General features: G+C 43.4%; 1 protein-coding gene across 1 annotated transcript in view; it reads left to right on the forward strand.

Moving 5' to 3' along the window:
* The window catches only part of EEPD1 (endonuclease/exonuclease/phosphatase family domain containing 1), a gene marked incomplete at its 5' end in the record, with an annotated part of 64,128 nt that overhangs the window by 29,217 nt on the left and 15,891 nt on the right, over window positions 1-19,020 (forward strand). Inside the window, one exon of the mRNA XM_009332422.1 lies at window positions 4,951-5,002. Coding sequence (XP_009330697.1) covers window positions 4,951-5,002 — 52 coding nt within the window. The remainder of the gene's footprint in view (window positions 1-4,950; window positions 5,003-19,020) is intronic.

Raw genomic sequence — 19,020 nt, forward strand, 5'->3', positions numbered from 1 at the left:
TTCTGCACTGAATGGGAACCTCAGCTCCACTCCAGGGTCAGCTCAGCAGATGCAGGTCGCTGTAGTTGTTGATGAGGGGCTCTGTTCTGGAGACCTCCTTCCCCCTTGATAGTGGCAGTCAAGTGACACGTGCCCATAGTGGCTGCAAGTCCAGTGCTGTGCAAGGGTGGTCCAGAAACTGGCTGTAATCCTAAATCATCTCTACCCCCTGTCCTAGAGCACCCTTCAAGCTGGTTTTGGGGGAAGCAGCTTCTCTTCCTCAGGTGAAGACCTCAGGTGCATTCTGCATGGATAGATCTTGGATCTGCCTTGCGCGGCAGTTTCTGTCTATCCCATCTGCCTTGCTGCAGAGCCATAGGCTCGCTGGTGTGCAGGCAGATGACCCTGCGGTAGTTCTTAGGAAGGCCCTGATATCCCGTGTTGCAAGAGCAGATGGGATTTTGCGGCGATGCGAACTCAAGCTGGGAAGTGAAGCTCAATGCAAATAAAATGCAATGTTGGCTCATGGTGAATAGGAATGCACCAACCAGCAAGGGACCTATTGGCAAGTTTGCAGTATTGCAAAAGGTTGCTAAAAAGGCTTAAATGATTCCTGGGTTTGTGGGATTAGAGAGAGGAACCCAATGCTACGTGTTTTTAAGTAAGAAGACTTTGAGGAAAGGATTGCACTGCTACCCTGAGGAATAGAAATGTGCTGTAGCTATAGGCATTTGCTCAGCACCATGACTCATCTTCTGGAAACCAAAAGGAATTCCCTTAGAGGAGAACGCTGTGCATCACCCACAGCCAAAAAAAGAGGGAGTTGTGTTTCCTTGACAGCACATCACGCTTGCATATTTTTACTGCTGGAGGAGAGTCCTTCATCCTGATCACTGCGTGTTTTCAAGTATTTTGAGTGTGCCTGGGGTGCCAGGTTATTAATTTCAATAGCTTTTTAAAAATAGATCATGTAAATAATTGGGTCAATATTTTTAATATAGTTTCAGACACAACCAGGGCCATTTTCATCAAGTCAATATAGTTATTTGCAGTACAGATTTATTACCAGTATATTTTAAAGCTGGTAGATTAGAGCAGGTGCTCCAGTAACCAAAGGTTTCTTCAGAAAATATGTTTTTCTACAACTTGATTCATGAGTTAGTGCTCGCATACCGCGGGTGAGGATGAAAGAAATGACACCGCGGTATATAAACAGAGTACGTAAGTGTTGTATTGTAGACAGCAAGACCTTGGGCTTCACCACTGGCTTTTGGTAACTCTCTTTGCACTTCTGCTTTAGTAGAGATTTTTTCCTCTCTCTGTTACTGAGTAGCTGTATTCCCATCTACTCTGAAATCCTTGGTGAACACATAAACTACAAACAGCATACATAGTTATGAGCTGCTTTCAGTGTTTGTAGGATTGCTGATGTAGTGCCTAAACAAACAGCCCCATTTCTTTTCAAAGCATCAAACCCCCAAGGCAGCAGCCTTGAAAGAAGCTGCATTTCCAAGCTGACATTGCATAAAGTAGCACATACAAATGTTGCTTGGAATTGCTGGAAGAAATAGCAGTAAATAACTGGCTATCAAGAGCAATTTTCCAGGTAGTGGGCTGTAATCCAATGGGCAGAGACAGCATCCATGATGATGCTTCAAGGAAAGAAGCGTCTTGCAGCTGGTTGTATGAAGACTGATATTTGCATTTGCTGATTCCTTATGTCCCAGAAAAAAATAACCTGGTGTCACCTGAGCAGAAAAGAGTAAAATACTGGGCAAACATTGAGCTCTGTAAATTTACAACAGTAGCGGGAAGTCTTTTTGTCACCAAGAGTCAAACCAATGTTGTTGCAAATCCTGTAACAACATTGAATTCGGATTTACTGCATACGCAAGGCCAGAAGCATCTCTGCAGGACATAAACATTTTGTATAGGTTCTTCACCTCTGAACAAGAGTACAGCATCCCTGTAAATATAATGAGATAAAGTAAAAATATTCCTGCTATGTTTTATTACTTGCTTCTGTGTAACTCGGTATACTTTATTTTAAGTAAAAGCATACCAGCTGAAGGAGACCTTGTGGGGTTTTACTAGTGTAAATGGGAAGGAGGGTAGGTTCGTACAATAAGATGATGATCTCTAATGCAAACAGTACTTGCATTTGGGGCAGTCTATGTCTGTCTTCTGCAGCTATTGAGTGTCAGATAATTCACAATTAACATTCTAGAAATAAATCAGTCAATTGGTAGAAGCATCAGCAGCCTTGATTGATAAATTCTACCTTTGATGATTAAGTGATTGAAAAGTCTCTGGCATCAAAAGGAGAAAGACAAAAGTAATTTGCATAACAAAAACCACATTGTTGTACAGCTTGCAGAAGGGAATGGCAAAATGTTAGATTTTACTATGTACACATGGACTTGAAGCAATCTTTGCAGCAGCCCAGCTGGCTGTGAGCACCCTGGATGCCTCTACATGCGTGTTAGACTACCTTCCTCTCACCCATCCTGTGTTTTTTTGAAGTGCACTGCAACAGGGGCACTGCACTTAGCATCCAAAGTTAAGAGGTAAGCCCTGAATTCAGAGACAGGTCTTGATCGTGGCTGCATTGCTACTGCCTATGTTATTGGACTTTGTTCTCCGAGATGCATCAGCCTAGGCTCCTTCTGAAGTTCAGGGTTGGACACAACATTGCAGTGTTTTTTAAATGGAGGTGCCTTCTTTGCTCGGTGCCCATTCCATCTTTATTTTGCTTGATGGCTGAATTGCAAGGAAAATGATGTTAAAAAAAAAAAAATACCTTGTATTGGCTTTGTACTTTCCCTAGGTACCTTCCAGTTCAGCTGAATGCTTGCGTGCAGCCTAGTGTGTTCAGCAAATGGTAATAGAAAATCATGTGCCCCCTGCTACTGTAGTGGTTGGGCTTTAATGGAATACCTTTTTCTTTTTCCTGATTATCCCGTTGTTTTCTGAACCATCTCCACCCTCTCTGTCTTAGTAATAATAGCCTCTACAGACTAGAAATGTATGGTCTGGGGCTAGTTTATAATTCATTGGATATAGGCTTTTATGATGCTTTGAAGACATCTGAAAACTAGGAGTACATTAAAATGAAAGCACATTCGTGTTTAGGGGTTAGGCTGTGAATACTTGTAGTGGAAAGCATTGTAACACAGTAGAAGGAGAGGCCTAAAGCTATGTTTTGCCAGCTGCTGTTACAGGATGGACGTACATAATTAATGTATAAGATGTGGACGTTCAAGAATTATGCAACATTGCTCTGAGGTTTTGAAAGGCTAATAAAACTCCTTGTAGTACATGGCAAATTATATCCTTTGGCAGACTTCTACGTCGACTATTCGCACAGTCTTGAATATGAGCTTTTAACTATACTGGCTCTTTGCCGTGTCTGTCTACAGAGTCGTGAGAGTCATTTAAACAATATTTGTATGCATCATTTGATTCTTCCACTGCCACACGAATGTTTTTGTATCCCTGGGTAAAGGAAATTATGCTCTGGAGTCCAAAGATAATATACTAAGCAACTGGTTTTAAGACTGGTTGAGGAAGGTGAGCAGTCGGAGTTGTGATACTAGTCTACTCCATGGGTGAAAAGGCTGCCAGCTTTCTGCGAGCCTGACTTGGGGCAGCATACTGTGACAGCAGCTTCTGCCCTTGTGGGAGGACATAAGGGATGATGCCAGGATAGGTGGGTTGAACTGCCCTGGGGAAGTGAGGTTCCTCTCTCATTTCATTGACCATATAGCGAATCTAAACGTTAGCTTCGATTAGGCACCAAAGCTGTAGAGAGCTAAAGTTTAAGTGGGCTGAATTGTAACCGTGCCGTCCTAAAGTAGATGCCCAGCTCCGTAAGTGGATGTGTTGTTGATCCCTTCTGCTCTCTGGCCGAGGCAGCTGCTGTGGACCGTTGCTGGCGAGTGCTCAGGGATGGGGAGGTGTGAGGTGTGGCCTCACCAGTGCTGTGTAGAGGGGAAGAATCACCTCCTTCGACCTGCTGGCAATGCTTTGCCAACACTTTTCGGGTTCCTACCTGTCCTGTGAGCCCTGCAGCTTGGTGGGAATGCAACAAGATCTTTTCCTGAAATTCCTTAGCGTGGAAAGGATTGGGCTTTTGCACTACATGGGGACACATGCAAGTAACTGAAGTTGAAGGAGGATAGATAATTTCTAATTACTCACTAAGCTGATTACGAAAGTATAGATGTTGTACAAGGTTCTCTTATATATCTTGATTTAGCTGTGATTTTACCTGTCTTACAGGGCAAAATCCTGCTTGAGTAACTCTCATAATCTTGTTGAGGTGAACGAAGTTCAGTGTGCAGGATTTAGCCCCTAGAGGTAAACTTAGAAAAGATTCAGTAGGTGAAGAAGTTTGGTTTTGATTAGCAAATGGCATTACAAGAATAATAATTATGGTTTATCTCTCTACCCTACTTTCAAAGTTATGCACATTTCCTTCATATTGCCCTCAAATTTCTTGAGCTGGGTTGTCTTAGTTACTGTACCTCATATATAATATTGTAAATCCCTGGGAATGACTGTTGCGGGACTCATAGAAAGCTGTTGATACTGAAGAACAAAGTTGACTAAAACCGATAGAAATGTTTAAGAGTCTTTCTCTGTGTTTGTCATTCAGAAGATCCTTCAGTGTTAATTTAGGGTACTAAAAATGTAATCATTAATGCAATTTCTCTCTAAAGTGAATTCAGATACACTTGTGAGTCGGAAACCAGGAAATCTGTTTGGGACAGCTAATTCAAAGAAAACAAAGTAACACTGGTTCTCTCTTGCTTTGGTTTATTATATCCTGAGCACTTTTTGTATCTACTTCTATAGACTCTTCTGTGAAGTGAGAAGGTAAAAAGAGAGCTTCAGTTCTGCTGTTACTTGTGTTTCTGTAATGCTTGCAATGGAGTGATTCATTCTTTTTTTCTCTGTTTTTTCTTACAGTATCAAGCTTTTGGCTGTGCAGGAGCTGGTTGATAGAGAAGCGCTGGAAAAGGTATTTAAAAATATATCTAATATAATTGTCACAATACATTTAAGCTCTTAAAGCCCTCTGTGTTAGTTGGGCTTCCTAACTTTATGGAAAATCATGCAGCATGAAATAGGACATCTTCCTAGCTACATAGTACATGAAGACAGAGGGGTGACGTTTTGTCCAATTTGACTGCATGCTTTTGGTGTTTTCTGATTTTACTATGGGCTTGGGGTAAGCAATGCCTCTAGCCTGCCCATATTAGCTTTCCTGAAATCAGTTTCTTGCTAACAGCTAGGATAAGTAGGTGATTTGAACCGACAAAGATGAATGTCTGAAGCAGAAAGAGTGCCTGAGGAGCCCCTTTTGAACATCCAGCACAGGAGAATGGCAGGAAGTGCCTTGGCAGAAAAAGAGTGTCGAGGAGCCCCTTTTGAACATCCAGCACAGGAGAATGGCAGGAAGTGCCTTGGCAGAAAAGTGGTTTAGTTTAGTGATGAAGGATCAAAGCAGCTAGATAGTCAACATCAGCCCTAACAACACCAGCCGCATATATGGTGTCTGTTAGCCTGAGCTCTCCTCCTGTCTGCCTTGTGCAGGGATAGGCCTGCCTTTAAGCCTGGCCTTCCAGGGAGCTGAGGGATGTACTGTCCATCGGCTGTCCCAGGGATGGTGGGGTTTGCGAACAGCCTGTGCTTGGCTGTGTGGGGGGCAGAGAGGAGGAGCTGTGCAGAGCCGATGGCTTCCTGCGTCCAAGCAGTGTGGTCCTGTTCAGGGGGCGCATCTCCCTGGTCCGGTGCCTAAAACCTCCTGTTGGCTTAGCCAAGGCACCGGTGCCTCAGCAGTCTGAGATCCCACCTGTGGAGCCGCAGCAAAGCCAGTAGCCACAAAAGGCTGGAGGGTTTGTAAATAATAAAACCTGCTGTTGCTCTTCAGCCAAGGGTATTGCAAACACAGCAGTACCCTACAGATCATTTCCTTCTGCGTGAAGAACCAAAGGTATTGTCTGTCGTATTGTTTTATGATTTTGCTGGCCTGGAGGGTAGGACTGGACTCCCAGTGCCCACGTTGGGATGGGCGGGTTTCCTTCATTTTCTGCACCAACTCCTTCATCTAGAAGACCAAGGAGCCAGCTAGGAGGCAGCATGGAAATATGAGATACTTGGTAGGATTCAAAGAAAACAACTGGATTCAGAGCCCTGCTGGGAAAACTGCTGCCTTATGGCAGGCATTGAGCTGCTGCTGACCCAGGTAGCCCCTCTGTACCTATGAGTGACCTGGCAAGGCTCGGGGAGGAAGGAGGAAACCTTCGCCTGCCTCGAGCGCATCTTGTCTGTGTGAAGGAGAAGGTCCTGCAGCACTGTGTTAAAGCCAGACGGCCGTGGCTACATCTGCTGGGTACTCTAGAAATACTGGGTAAAATGAAATCCAGCAGCAGCGGGTGCTTCAGCCTTGTGCTTTGCCACTGACTGGAGATGTGTTTCACGGAGGTCCTACATGCAACCCAGTTAATTCAAGAGGGGCATCTCTTCATTGGCTTTGGTGAACTCAGATTTTGACCCGAAGAGGTGGATTTTGTTAAAAGACAGTGACAGAGGACGAGGCAGGTGAGACTGTAGTTTTTTGGATGCAAAGACGACAGGCTTCTCAACCGCTCATTGTGCAAAACAGGTTAATATTCACAAATTGTTGTCGTTTGCAGCAGTCGGCTTCTCTGGCACCTCGCACCTTGTACACTTCTCACCCTTCTGTCGGGCCTGCACCTCCCTTTGCCCAATGCCTCCTAAAACACGGCTTGGCAAGGGCGAGTGACCTCAGCCTGGTGGGAACGGCTGTTTGAGGCACTGTCTGGAGCTCTGCAGGAATCCCTTCAGAAGGGCTCAGCCTCAGAAAAATGATCTTTCTAAATTGAGCTCTCTGAATATTTGATATCTGCTTTCATACAATGCCAAGCTTAAAGAATTTAGAAGGCCAGTTTAGCCCTCTGGAAAATAACAGGATGGAATTATATAAGTTCAAAAAATTTGCTGTCTTTATTTTTGAAATACAGGAGGGAAAAAAAGTAGACTAGAACAAAATTCCTTGTCCTGCCTGCTTGCAGAATCAGATTTTGAGAACATGTGCTGAGTTTTGTATTTGTAAATCACTATTTATCTGCATTATATTGCAGGAATACAGAATATTATTAAATGCTAATGTTTTAGTATTCATTGCAAGATTGATTTTTCTGGTTTTTGAAGGGAAGTTTTCTTTAAGATAGCTATGGACATGATAACCTAAAAGTGTTTTTCCTGTAGGACACTTTCTAGTCTGTCGTAGATGGTTTTGAACTTTTGTAACCTTCTAAAATTCAATGCTCAGCTTTGAAAGTGTTGTTATATATTTTTGATACTTGCATGGAAACCCGGAGTGGGTAGAAGCATGCTGGTGAACAGCAGTGCCCCCTGAAAAGACTTACGAGCACGCACTAGTGTTTGTGCTGCAGACTAGCTCCATTAAATCAAATCACGTTGAAGTTAAGCGCGTGTGTAGCAAGTCTCTTGAGAACCAGGGCCTTGAGACAGTATCAGAAAAATATCTGGCACTGCGAAACACAGTTTACTGTCACCTTTTTGAAACGGGATGGTGGTCTGGGAGGTGAGGCACATGAAGCAGCAGGCTGGGAGAACCTACTTGAACTGTTGGGGTCCTGGGAAGGTGGCAACCCCCTGTAGGTATGTCGCGGAAAGCTTTGTCCTTGTGTAGTGGAGCACTGCTGTACTTAAAAAGCTGCGCATCAGTTATTTGCTGATTGCTTAGAGCAAAAGGGTTTGATGCCATTCTGACTATCTTAGATACTTTATTATCTTTAAATGTTTTTCCCATCTTGGCCATTGAAAATAAAATGATCACATTGCGAGAAGCTTTGTGTCATGCAAAGACTCTATTTGTTTAATTTCCTAAACCCTAATGTTTTGGCAAATTTGGCCAAAACGACCCTTTAAGCCAAAGATCTACCACACTTGGCTGCATTTATGCCTGCGGTTGCCGAGACAGAAGGGATGATTGGCTGGGTTTAATTATAGCTCGTCCTGGCTCGGGACAAGCTTGTATGACACTTGGATGCTGCTCATCAGCTGATCTGTTCCTCTGGGGCGCCATGGGCACCTGTAAGCGCTGCAGAAGGGGTTGCTGCTTGTGGAGCTGGACCCCAGCACCATGCTTGCTGTCATTAAGAGGAACGGGAAAATAATAATTTATCTCAGTGAAACAGGACCAGGTCATGTAAGAAGAACAAGAGTCTTTACCTGGAGAAAATTCTGGGTCAGAGACAGGCTTGTTTGTGTTTGTTTTGGCTGTAGCCCATCAGGCCCGTTCCAGCACCGTACTCCATGTGAGAGGTCTCACCAAGCAGCTTAAAACTAAACGCGTGCTTACCTGCATTTTGTCTTACCTTGAACCTTCAAATCAATCTGTTTGCTTCCCCCTGCTTCCTCGCTGAGCTTGCCCTGGCCGCCGTGGGATTGCATTGCTAGTGTGCCTTTGCTCCAGAAGTGCTGCTGCCGTTTGCTGGGAGCAGTAACGAACACAGGCGGCAGGATGCCAAGGGAGGGCTTGTGGTCGTGGCAGCCTCGTCCCGGCAACGGTTCAAGGCCACTCAGGCTTTAGAAAGAAGCATCTCAGGTATGCAAGTTTGTTGGCGCTGTGTCCTGTATGAAGCATCTTTTCCTCTTCCAGAAGCACAGCTCTAGGAGAGAGCCCCAGGGACACTCTTGCCCCAACATGTTTTTGAGTACTTTACTCGGTCTAATTTTGGGAAGTTCTTAATTGCAGATGAAGAACGCTACTGGCAAGTGTTAATTGTATTTGGGGAAGGGGAAAAAATAATTCTCCTGAGGAACATGCTGTTTTTATAGCTTAAAAATAAATCTGTTTAAGTAATTAGCAGATTGAACTGCCTAGCCAGGTGACATTTCACATTGGTTGCTGTTTTAGCGTTTAAATCTGTAGTCCCTTTCCATAGGCAACAAATACGCCAAAACAATTGTTCTCACTGGTGCTTGATGCCAGTAGGATGTGCAGGAAGAGTCATCCATATTGTAAGAAAAACAAAAATGTTCTTTGTATTCTGTCAAATGTTCCCCCCTGTGCCATTCAGGTGTTAACACGGGCTCTTGAACTCATTTCTCCTTCAGAGGTAGGTTATTGAGGAAAGTTAAATAATCTGTACAGCAACGTTCTATTTAGTAACCCCTGACAGCTTTTTATAAGGTAAGCCTGCTTTGGGAACCAGCAACGGTAACCCATTAATTTCCTATTTGTGTATTAACAAGCAAATGCATCTGCTGTTGCTGGGGATGAGAAAGGACTGTCCACTTGACTCCAAAGACAGAGCAGTTTGTTGGCTTCTCATCTAGGAAATGCAAATCACATAACTGATTCAGGAGTTTGTGAAAGTGTGGAGTTCATCTGCAAAGTGATGCTTGTTCTGCTTGAAGTTGGAAGTGATCCATCTAGACTGGCATGAGAGATACGCTGAGTGGGCTGAAGCATGGTAGGAGTTGGGGTGAGAATTGTGATTTTGTTCAGGGATAATGTTCTTGAAGTTGATAAGTTGCAGCTTGAAAATCAGGATAAGTAACATAGGTTTCACTATCAAGGTCTGTCTGTGCCAGTAATGGCAAATTTATGCATGGTGAGGAACATCCAAGAGGTCAGTGAAAAGAAAGTGAGAAGAACAAAGTAATTATCAGTAGGCTTACATTGTCTGTATGGGGATTTTCACCTTCACTGGAGAAGTTTTGGAGGTCATAAATCAAAAGGGATTGAAAGTCTTTCACCTGGTGTTCGAAAGTAGAGGTCCTGTAGCTGTGAAGCACAGGATACATTAGCTAGGCACCAGGAGAGGCAGTGACATAGCTTCTAGCCGTCTTCGTGCAGAAAGGGATCTCTTCTGTCTGCTGGGCAGACGTTATGTGGTCATCCACTGGGTATTTCTGCTGGTGTGGGCATGGAGAGTTGGGATGATAGAATGAGAAAACTCTGATCAGCTTTCTCCTCCAGGTAGAATATTTTTTCCCCCCTCATATAGAAGTTATTTCTCTTTCCTTGAAGAGAACATCTTTATCCTGTTGAATAAAATGGGAAGCTTAGCACTGTAAGCAAGCAATCCCTAGGATCTGTGCTCATTTTTTTTACCTTTTCCACCTCCCTCAGCAGTACTAATGGCTGGAGTTGTCTCCCGTGATGTGGAATCTGTTTCCCGGGTTTCCTCTCCCATAGGAAAGACCAGATGTCTGTATTTGGGAGATGTTCGCTAGATGCAACCCCTTCCAATCATGCAGAATTTTCATACCGTGCCTGAGGAATCAATGCACCGCAACTGGGGTGACACTGAGGAGGTGGCATTATTTTAGTAAAAGAAAATTAACCTCCCTGTCATCGATCAGAAACAGCTTTTGTCTGAGGGGAAATGCAATGACTAATGTTGCCCGCTTTTACAGGGTGGGACTCAAGAGATGAGGACAAAAGGGCGTGCTTGTTTCTTTCTAGTGGCATTGCTCTAATAGTGCAATTTCAGCTACAGTCAAAAAGGGGTTTGTAAAATGCTGAGCTGCACTGTGCATTCCATGCTGTAGCCTTCTCCTTTCTACACAGCACGGACAATTTTGACTAGAAATTTGCTTTTGTTTTCTTGATCCAGTGTACTGTTTCCTCCAGATATTATCTGAACATAAAAAGTATTACGTCAATTGAGGTTCCAGAATTTCCAGTATGAAATGCATCTGCTGGAGGTTTTTATTTATCTTTTGTCTGCTTTTGAGTAGATTGAGCCAGATCAGTGTTTAATCATGATTAAGCCCATTGTAATCTCTGTTCTTTATAAAATGCCTCTCAGAGCAGAGCAGGTTGTTTATTTGTGAAAGGTTAACCCTAGGAGCTTGTCAGTGTTTGAAAGAGAGATGCTGTTTTCCATTTGCAGGGGTAAGCATAGGCACATCGCTTCTTGCTTGTGTGGATATAAATATGTTTGTTTGTGCATTTGCTAGGGTAGTTGAAAATGAGCTGTGATATGCCTTGACATGGAGCAGCCGGTCACCCGAGGCCGTTTATCTGGCCTGTCACCGTTTCCTCGGTGTAAGCACCAAGTGGCTGGTCATGCAGTCAATGCTGCCCTCGCGGGCAAACGTTACTCCCTGTGTATAAGCTGGCACTGGCATGGGAGCTACCATCAGTGTCTCCTGAAGGAAGAGCAGGGAAGGGCTGTTGACACCGTCCCTGCAGGGTGAGGGTCTACCATTGCTGACTGAGTTCTGCAGCTACTGGGGTTGGACCACCTGGAATGTATCTGTTGCCTGTGCAGCCAAAATATCCCGCACTGTTGCTGCTGTTCAGTTTTTTGGAGAGTCCAGTCATGCAGCAGTCCCAGAGGGGTAGGGAGGAACTGTGGTTATCCTTGATTTGTGGAGGCATGCTGGAGTTACAAGGAAATCACAGGATTTTGGCAGTCACCTAAGATGACTGACTGAACAGTCGGGAAGTGAACCTCAGTCTCTTGAGTCCCAGGCACTCTTCTAATACCAAGACGGTCCTTCCTCTTTGGTGTGAATTGTTTTGACGTGTACCCCAGAAATGCAGTTAGTTCAGGACTGAGTCTTTGTGTGCATATTTTTAAAAGCCATAGTCCTCCTGTACAGTGCTATTGATTAAAAAAGATTATAAGGCAATTGGCAATGGATGAATTAGTTGCTGTAAATGAGTTGTATTTACTGCCTGTTCTTAGAACTGTCCTTTCTGGAAAGAGGTTGACCTCTTTGAAACTTAAGTACATTTGGATGTCCTCTAGAGTCAGATAAGGAAACAGCAGTCTCGCTTTCAGAGAACAGGAGAAGGAGATGTAGACTTGGCCACTGACTCACTCGGGACCTTTGATCAATCTCTTCCAGCCCTATTGCTGCATCATTTTTCTGTTCCCCGTTCCCAGAAAGGAGAGGTGGAATTGAGCCTCTTGCCGTACCCTTTGCCTAATTCAGCCTTGGGACAGACTTCTGCATAATTCATCAACTGAAGTAGGTCCCCCTGCCCTGTTCCTTCAAGCCACCACGGAGTCAATGATTGAACACTCAGAGTAAAAGGAGATTATTCCAAATCGTCCAATTGAGTTTATTTTAATTCTTTTTCTCACCATATTCCCTATTACTTACCCTTTTGCTCTCCCACACCTTTCCTATATTTCACCCTCTTTCTTTCCCTTGTCTTGCTTATCTGAGTGCAGGTAATAGGGGTGCAAAGTCTTTTTTTCAGACTTCACACCCTGGGGTCAAGAAATCTCAGGGTGAAGGGAAGTTACTGTGAAGGAACCATTTTTGGCTGAGTGGAGCTGGAAACAATGTTGACACCATTTCTTACAATATGGGAAGCTTCTTTGGAATTATCCTATTCACTAAATTGATTTAGGAACCTTGCAGCTATACAGTATTTGCCTCTGGCCTTTCACTTCTTTTCCTCCTTCTGTCCTCTAGGAGGGATCTAGGTGGCTAGAAGTTTAAGGAGATGTATCGGTGGACCTTATGGCTCTGGCCAGCTCCATGATGATTTCAGTAGCTCTCTGCAGGGAAGCTATGACTACTTTGTCTTTCCAGGCCCCTCTACTGCAAGCTGTTGTCAAGTGGTCAGCAGCATTGGAAGCACAGGCTCTCATCTACTAGCATGTCTGGCATCTTTGATACTGGTTGGATTTTTTTTCCTTTAGTTGCGTTGCCCATCTCTTTTCTGATGATCAGTGGACTTCAATAAACAAAACACTAGAAACCATGCAATACACATCACTGGGATCCATGGAGAACACAGGTTGCTCTTAAAATGCTGTCCTTTAGGAGGTGCCCTCTTCTTCCCTAGAGCATGGCTGTGCCTCTTGGAGAAGTGGTGATATGGAGACTGCTTGTTATACTAGCTTGGCATTCTTTTGTGAGGCATCTAGTCCTATCCCTGGACAGAAGCCAAACTTGCCCATTAGTAAAATTATTCTCTACACTTCCAGAACAAGGAGAAACAGAAAATACGTGTTTACAAATGCTGGCATGTGTTTAAATTTTGTTGGTGGGTGGTAGAAGTAATAGGGATCCTTAGTCAGTCCTTTTTTTCCTGTCTGTCTTCTAAAAGATGGCAGAAGGCAAAGCAAGTTCATAGAGCAGGACCAGTTCTGAATTATCAGCAATTTTGGGGAAGGGTGGTTTTTTTTTCCTTTTTAATAGATTGACATAGCAGCAAGAGTGTTTTAATATCAGCCCAAATAATTTTTTGGTAGTTTATGTGGATTAAGTAATGCATATGCTCTCTGTGGGGAGCCAGCCTCCATTGCATCTGTTAGAGCAGAACTTTGGCCAGGGTTGGAGGACAATCCCGTAGACTCTATGGAGGGTGTGCTAGTGGGTGAAGACAGAAAACTCATGCAAACCTATACATAAAGAATGTGCTATTTCAGAGAGGAATCAGTGTCAAATTGGGCTCTTTAAATTAAGGGCTAGAGAAAGAATGTAGGCGTGTATGAGATTTAAAAAAAAAAAAACCAGGTGAGATGACATGTCCTAATGCTAGCAGCGTGGAAGAGATCCTCCTAATAATAAGCATCCAAAATAAAAGTAATGGAATAGGATACGAGACAGATTTAAATAACTTTACAGGAGGTGGCACAGTGTTCTGTACAGTGGTGTAATCAATGCCTGAAGGAAGAATAAATATTTGAGTCTGGCAATGGTTGCGAGTCATATTATATATTTTTCTCTTCCTTGTTTTTGTGTTCTTACCATGGGAAAGAATGCTTGCTCTATGCAGAGATGTAAATCAGTTGGGGAAAACAGTAATACTAACAGCACGAAAGAAATGGATGGAAGCAAAATGCCCAGTGAATAACTACTTCTGATGCAAGGCTCTGCAGAGGTGGCCAAACTGTGACCTTGTAATAATGAGGGCTGTGCCTTTTTCGTTGTGTCACAGCAGTTTTCTTAACACACTGCTCTTACTCCTTCTCATACTGCACATCAGCACGGTCCCATCCATCTTTACCGCCATGTATATGCCAGAAGTACACAATTTAAAAAAACAAACCCACAAAAAAACACAACTCGCTTGCCAACACCTCTGGAAATGAGTGACTTTTTATCATGGGAATGGAGAGAGACCTAGTTATCTTACGTGCTTAAGCAGCTTTCCCTGATTAATAACATTCAAAACTGTGATTTCCCTGTTCCCTTTTGGTTTTGTTTGTTCTTCTTTTGTATTAGCACATTTTTTTCCCCTCCTCTTTTCCTCTGGCTGAAGGCAATGTGCAGGTAAGGAGATTCAGATCCTGGCAAATCGATATCGCTCCCTGGTTGGTTTGTTTGGTTTTTTGGGTTTTTTAATTGCTGAACAAGAAACTATTTCTTATCACTTCTGGGTCTCATGTTTCATAGGATTATTTTCTATTTGCTTTCCATATTAAGGGCTAGGTTCTGATAAACTGATTTTCACCTCAGGTAGTCCTGGTGGTTACTAGGTGAGTAAGGTTGTACTCAACAGTGGTACGGTTTTACACCACACCACAGAAATCGATTCCCGAGTTTCATGTTTCATGAGAAAAGAATCAGCCCAGGGATTAAACAAACAAAAAAAAGAGAAGAGGGGTTCCCAGGAAGCCACTGACTCCTGGCTGCCCGGTGCCTTATATCTAGTCCAAATGAGCACGCAGCTTAGGTCTCCTGTATCTGCTGCACAGTCCGTGGCCGTGCAGAGTGGTGGCCCTAACGGGTCAAAACGAAGTACGCGTGCTCTGGGTAAACGTGCAGTAGCTCACTCTGTGCAAGACTTGGATCCCTCTGTGTCGGTCACTGCTTGAAGCACTAGCTGTAGTTATACACTTATAGTAGTACTTCTAAAATATCTGATGGCGCATTGTTCTAATAATCTCAATGATACCTTCCCTAAGCACACACCTGTGTTCCCAGAGAGGTGTATTTCTGGTGGCAGAAGCGGCAGCAAAATGGAACTTGTCGTCTTCCTTTGGAAATAATGAGTTGGGGAAAAAACCTTGGAAAAGCACCTGAGTATTTAACAGCAGACAGCATGGTAATAAGTAAATAATTCAGTCGTGGGGTGGCTATGATTTTAGCACAGCTAACCAGTTGAGCAGCCTGCTTTATGACAAAGTTTGAAATCAACCACTCCTCTCTTGTAAAAGCAGCTTGATGAAAAAGATAGCCTCATAGTCATGAGGGCGTCTTTTTATTCTTCTTTATATCACATCAGTTCCCTTAGCGAACCATTATTGCTGTTAATGATTATACTGCCTACTTATGCAGAATAAAAACACTCTCTTGAAAAGGCTTCAAGAATAAATTGCAAAGATTTGTGACCATCCTTGACAACCTCTTGAACCTTAATTTCTGTATTATGTTTAAAAATAAAAAAAAGTCCTTAAGGGTAAGAAAAGAAGCAGTCAGGAAGTGTCTTCTGCAAAATGAGTCTGTCCCACGAAGTACAAGGAAAAAGCTCAGCTTGTGAATGGAAACATGAGAAATGAAGAACCCGTGAAGTTTCTCCTGCACGGAGGTTGGCAAATACGGATGCTGTCTTCCACAGGGAAAAGGCAGCATAAATTTCCACCAAGCATATGTGAAGACACCTTCCCATTAAATGGCAAACTGTCTGAAAGATGTTACCATCCCATTTTGACAATAGGTAGTTGAGCATCCTGTAATTCTTCAATAGTGGCCCCAGCACTTAAAATGTGTTAGGAGAGTTATTGCATTGCCTCTTTCAGTTGTTGTTGTTTCACTCCTCTGCACCAAAGGTATCCGTGTCTTCCTTTTGAAGATCTATAAAAAGACACTGTTTATATAAATAACCACTTTTGTTTAGGATGAAGGTAGGAAAACATGCCAGTGAATGATCTGCATTGTTGTCCCGGGAACACTGTGATTAAAGGCGAGCAGAGAACCGGTTTTATCGGCTACGATCTGTTCTTTTTTAATCATATATTCAAAGATAAAGAATGTAATTTCCTCTCAGATATTACAAAGAATTAAGCAGTTGGGTGGCTGCGGTGAGCTATAATTCATCTGGGAGGGCAATGTAGAAACTCACAGCTAAATTTTTCCGAAATTACTCGAAAAGGAAAGCAAATTACTTGGGAATGCAAACTTAGGCTCCTACCACTCCCCAACTGATCCTGTAAAGCCTGACTGGGAAAAAAAAAAATAAATCTGATTTGATTCAAACAGGTTCACGTATGGAAACAAATCATTACACATTTTTGATAATTGAGATAATGTTAAGCTTATCAGCATAATTATTTCCCGCACATTCATGAAGTACAATGGGTGAGTAACACAGCAGCGGCAGGAGAGAGGCTCGTGTCCAGCCGGATTCACATCCATGGGCCAGCTCATGAAGGGGCTCAGATACCTGACATGGGAAACGATGCCTTCAGTTTGAAAAACATTCCAATCCTGCCAAGCATCGTTTAGCTGCTACCTAACCCCAGGGGTGCCTAAATGATGGAGGCCTCTGATGCTTTGCTTTCACGCCTCTCAGGTAAGCAGGGCGGTGCCTCTCTGCGGACCCAGATTTACCACCATTTGAAGCAGGCAGAGCGGACTTGAACAACTTAGTTTCTTACCTATGCATAGTTGGCCTTCAAAAACGAGCCTTCCTCACCCTACCTCCTCTGAGGAGCTCAGTCCCAGAGGTTTCATTTTTTAAGTATTGAGCTTAGAAGTGGTCTTTGCAGCAAAGCTGGGAGTTCAGGTCACCACGTGGCTCCCGGGCAGCAAGGCTGCAGTATGGTAAATGTTTGCCCTCCGGTCCATAATGTGGTACCTGGAGCACTCATTTAGGAGCTGAGAATCTGATCCCCAGAGGAAGGAAGTCCTTCCTCCGTGGGTGTCTGTCTGAATTACTGGGATGCTCTTCAAGAAGCGGAAGCAGCACATTTTCCAGGAAAAAATGAGTCCTGCTCAAGTTGATGAAAAAGCCGTAGGTGCCTGCCTTCAGATGGACCAGGACTTGGGACCGTGCTATGCACGCACGTTATCGTAACAAATGAGCTCTGTACATCCATAGCATGCAAAGGCACATAGAGTTGATGACTGTGCCTATAGGTGCTGTATTATTTCTGAAGAAAGACACTGGTTGAGGGTTTGGCTATGCTGAAGGGCTCTGCCTCGATTTCGCTGCTCACAATGAGTTTATAGAGCTCTTTGAAGGATGCGTTAGATAACGTTAGTGAAGAACATGGAGGATGGCAAGGATTTATTCGGTCATCAATCTGGATGTTTTGGTTTAGCTCTAGGAGCAACAAAACCAGTACATAAAGGATGGGAAGGTATTGCCTCATGTCTCGATGACCCAGTACAAGCAGGACACGCTAGCATGGCAGAAGGGGCAGATAAGCTTTCCAGGAGTAATTCTGTGGCTGGTGCACTTTCAGTAGATTGGTTCCTTATCTTTTTTTTTTTTCATCCTAGAATTTTTCTCCTAAACTTTATAAGTTTTTTTAATTATTTCTTCAGCTCTAACTTCATTGTAGCATTATGTACAATTATGTACAAGAGGGAGAAGTAGAAAACTTTTTCCAACACAAATGTATAGATATGGCTGAGACTGAAACTGATTCCCTGAGGGGGTTGTTCTCCTTTGAAAACACTCATAATTATCTGTCTATCAGACCCCCATCCACCTGCCAAATTTTATTTGCCTTTATGTAATATCAATACGTGAACAACACAAGCAATAAATATTATGCAATCTTTAATGAAGTCTTCCTAGAAGGGACTAGTTGAATGGGCATGTGAAAAATGTTTTATCTTAACATAGGGCCACCCCGACTTTCCCTCGTGTTATTTTTATGGTTCCTTTGAATAGCGTTTGTGAGTGTATCCCCTCGCCAGTGGATGCATCTATTTCTCGTGTGTGTATTTTTTTGGCTACTTTTGCAAACAGGAAAGGGATACACTTGAGGGAAAGGCAAACAAGCAATGAAGGCCTGAGACAACACTGTTGTGAGTGGGAAATGGGATCCAACGTGGAGTCTCTGTTTCAGGCTTTAGCCATAATAATGCTTCCTTCCCTGCTATTACATTTGGTTATAGGAGAATCCAGATGTAACTGAAAGGCCTGATGCTCCTCTGTGTCCCCTTCCTTAGTTGCTCCTGCCTGTGGGAAGTAGATACGGTGTTGTTCGGCTGCAGAAGTGCGCTGAGCATCCTGGCCCCGCTGTGTCTTGCATCCTCTCTTGACTTGCCTTGCGCTGCTACGTGTGGCTCCAACAGGACAACAGTCCTGAAGCCTTCGACCTTTCCTTACCCCTACCTCATTAGCCAGTTCAGTAAAATACAACACCCACGAATCTCTCCACCCCTTAACTCTGCCTCTTCCTCCTTGCAAGCGTGATCTAATAAAACACTCTTCTTCTTCTGGAGCATCGGTGTCAAATAAGGATGCTTTACTTGAAAACCAAAGGTGTTTCAAGTTCTCAGAAATATTTGTAACTTTTCTGCTCCCTTTCTGCTTTCTAGGTCAGGCTTCATTAGGGTGCACCAACTGTAGCTGTGTCCTGTATGTTGGACATAATTGGATTAGGATTACAGGTATCCGAGTCTGCTTTTTCAATTAGAAATAAAAGTACAGTCCGCTCAGATGAATAAAGAAAAGAAAGGATAATGTGCATTTAATTCCAGGAACGTGGGTTTTAGCTTATACTATACCCAGTGATGGAGCAGGGAAGGCATATATATATCAAAGGATGGATTAAAAAAGAGCAGTGCCAGATAGTCTTATGAAGCCACTGTCAATTTTGTTGTGTCTTCTATCAGAAATATACTAGATCATGTTTCAGGATGGGAGTTTTATTGGAGAGGGTTGGGGGCCTTCTCCTCAAGTGCCACTGCACAATTTACAAGGTATATCTTAGAGCTCTTCTGTTTACCCATTCCTGATGCACCAAGTCCATCACTGGGAGATGCTCTGTAGCACAGAACAGCCCTTACCTTGGTGTTTTCCAGCCCATGACCTGCAGATTCCTG

The sequence above is a fragment of the Pygoscelis adeliae genome, unplaced genomic scaffold, assembly GCF_000699105.1.
Source record: "Pygoscelis adeliae isolate BGI_AS28 unplaced genomic scaffold, ASM69910v1 Scaffold58, whole genome shotgun sequence".
NCBI lineage: Eukaryota > Metazoa > Chordata > Aves > Sphenisciformes > Spheniscidae > Pygoscelis > Pygoscelis adeliae.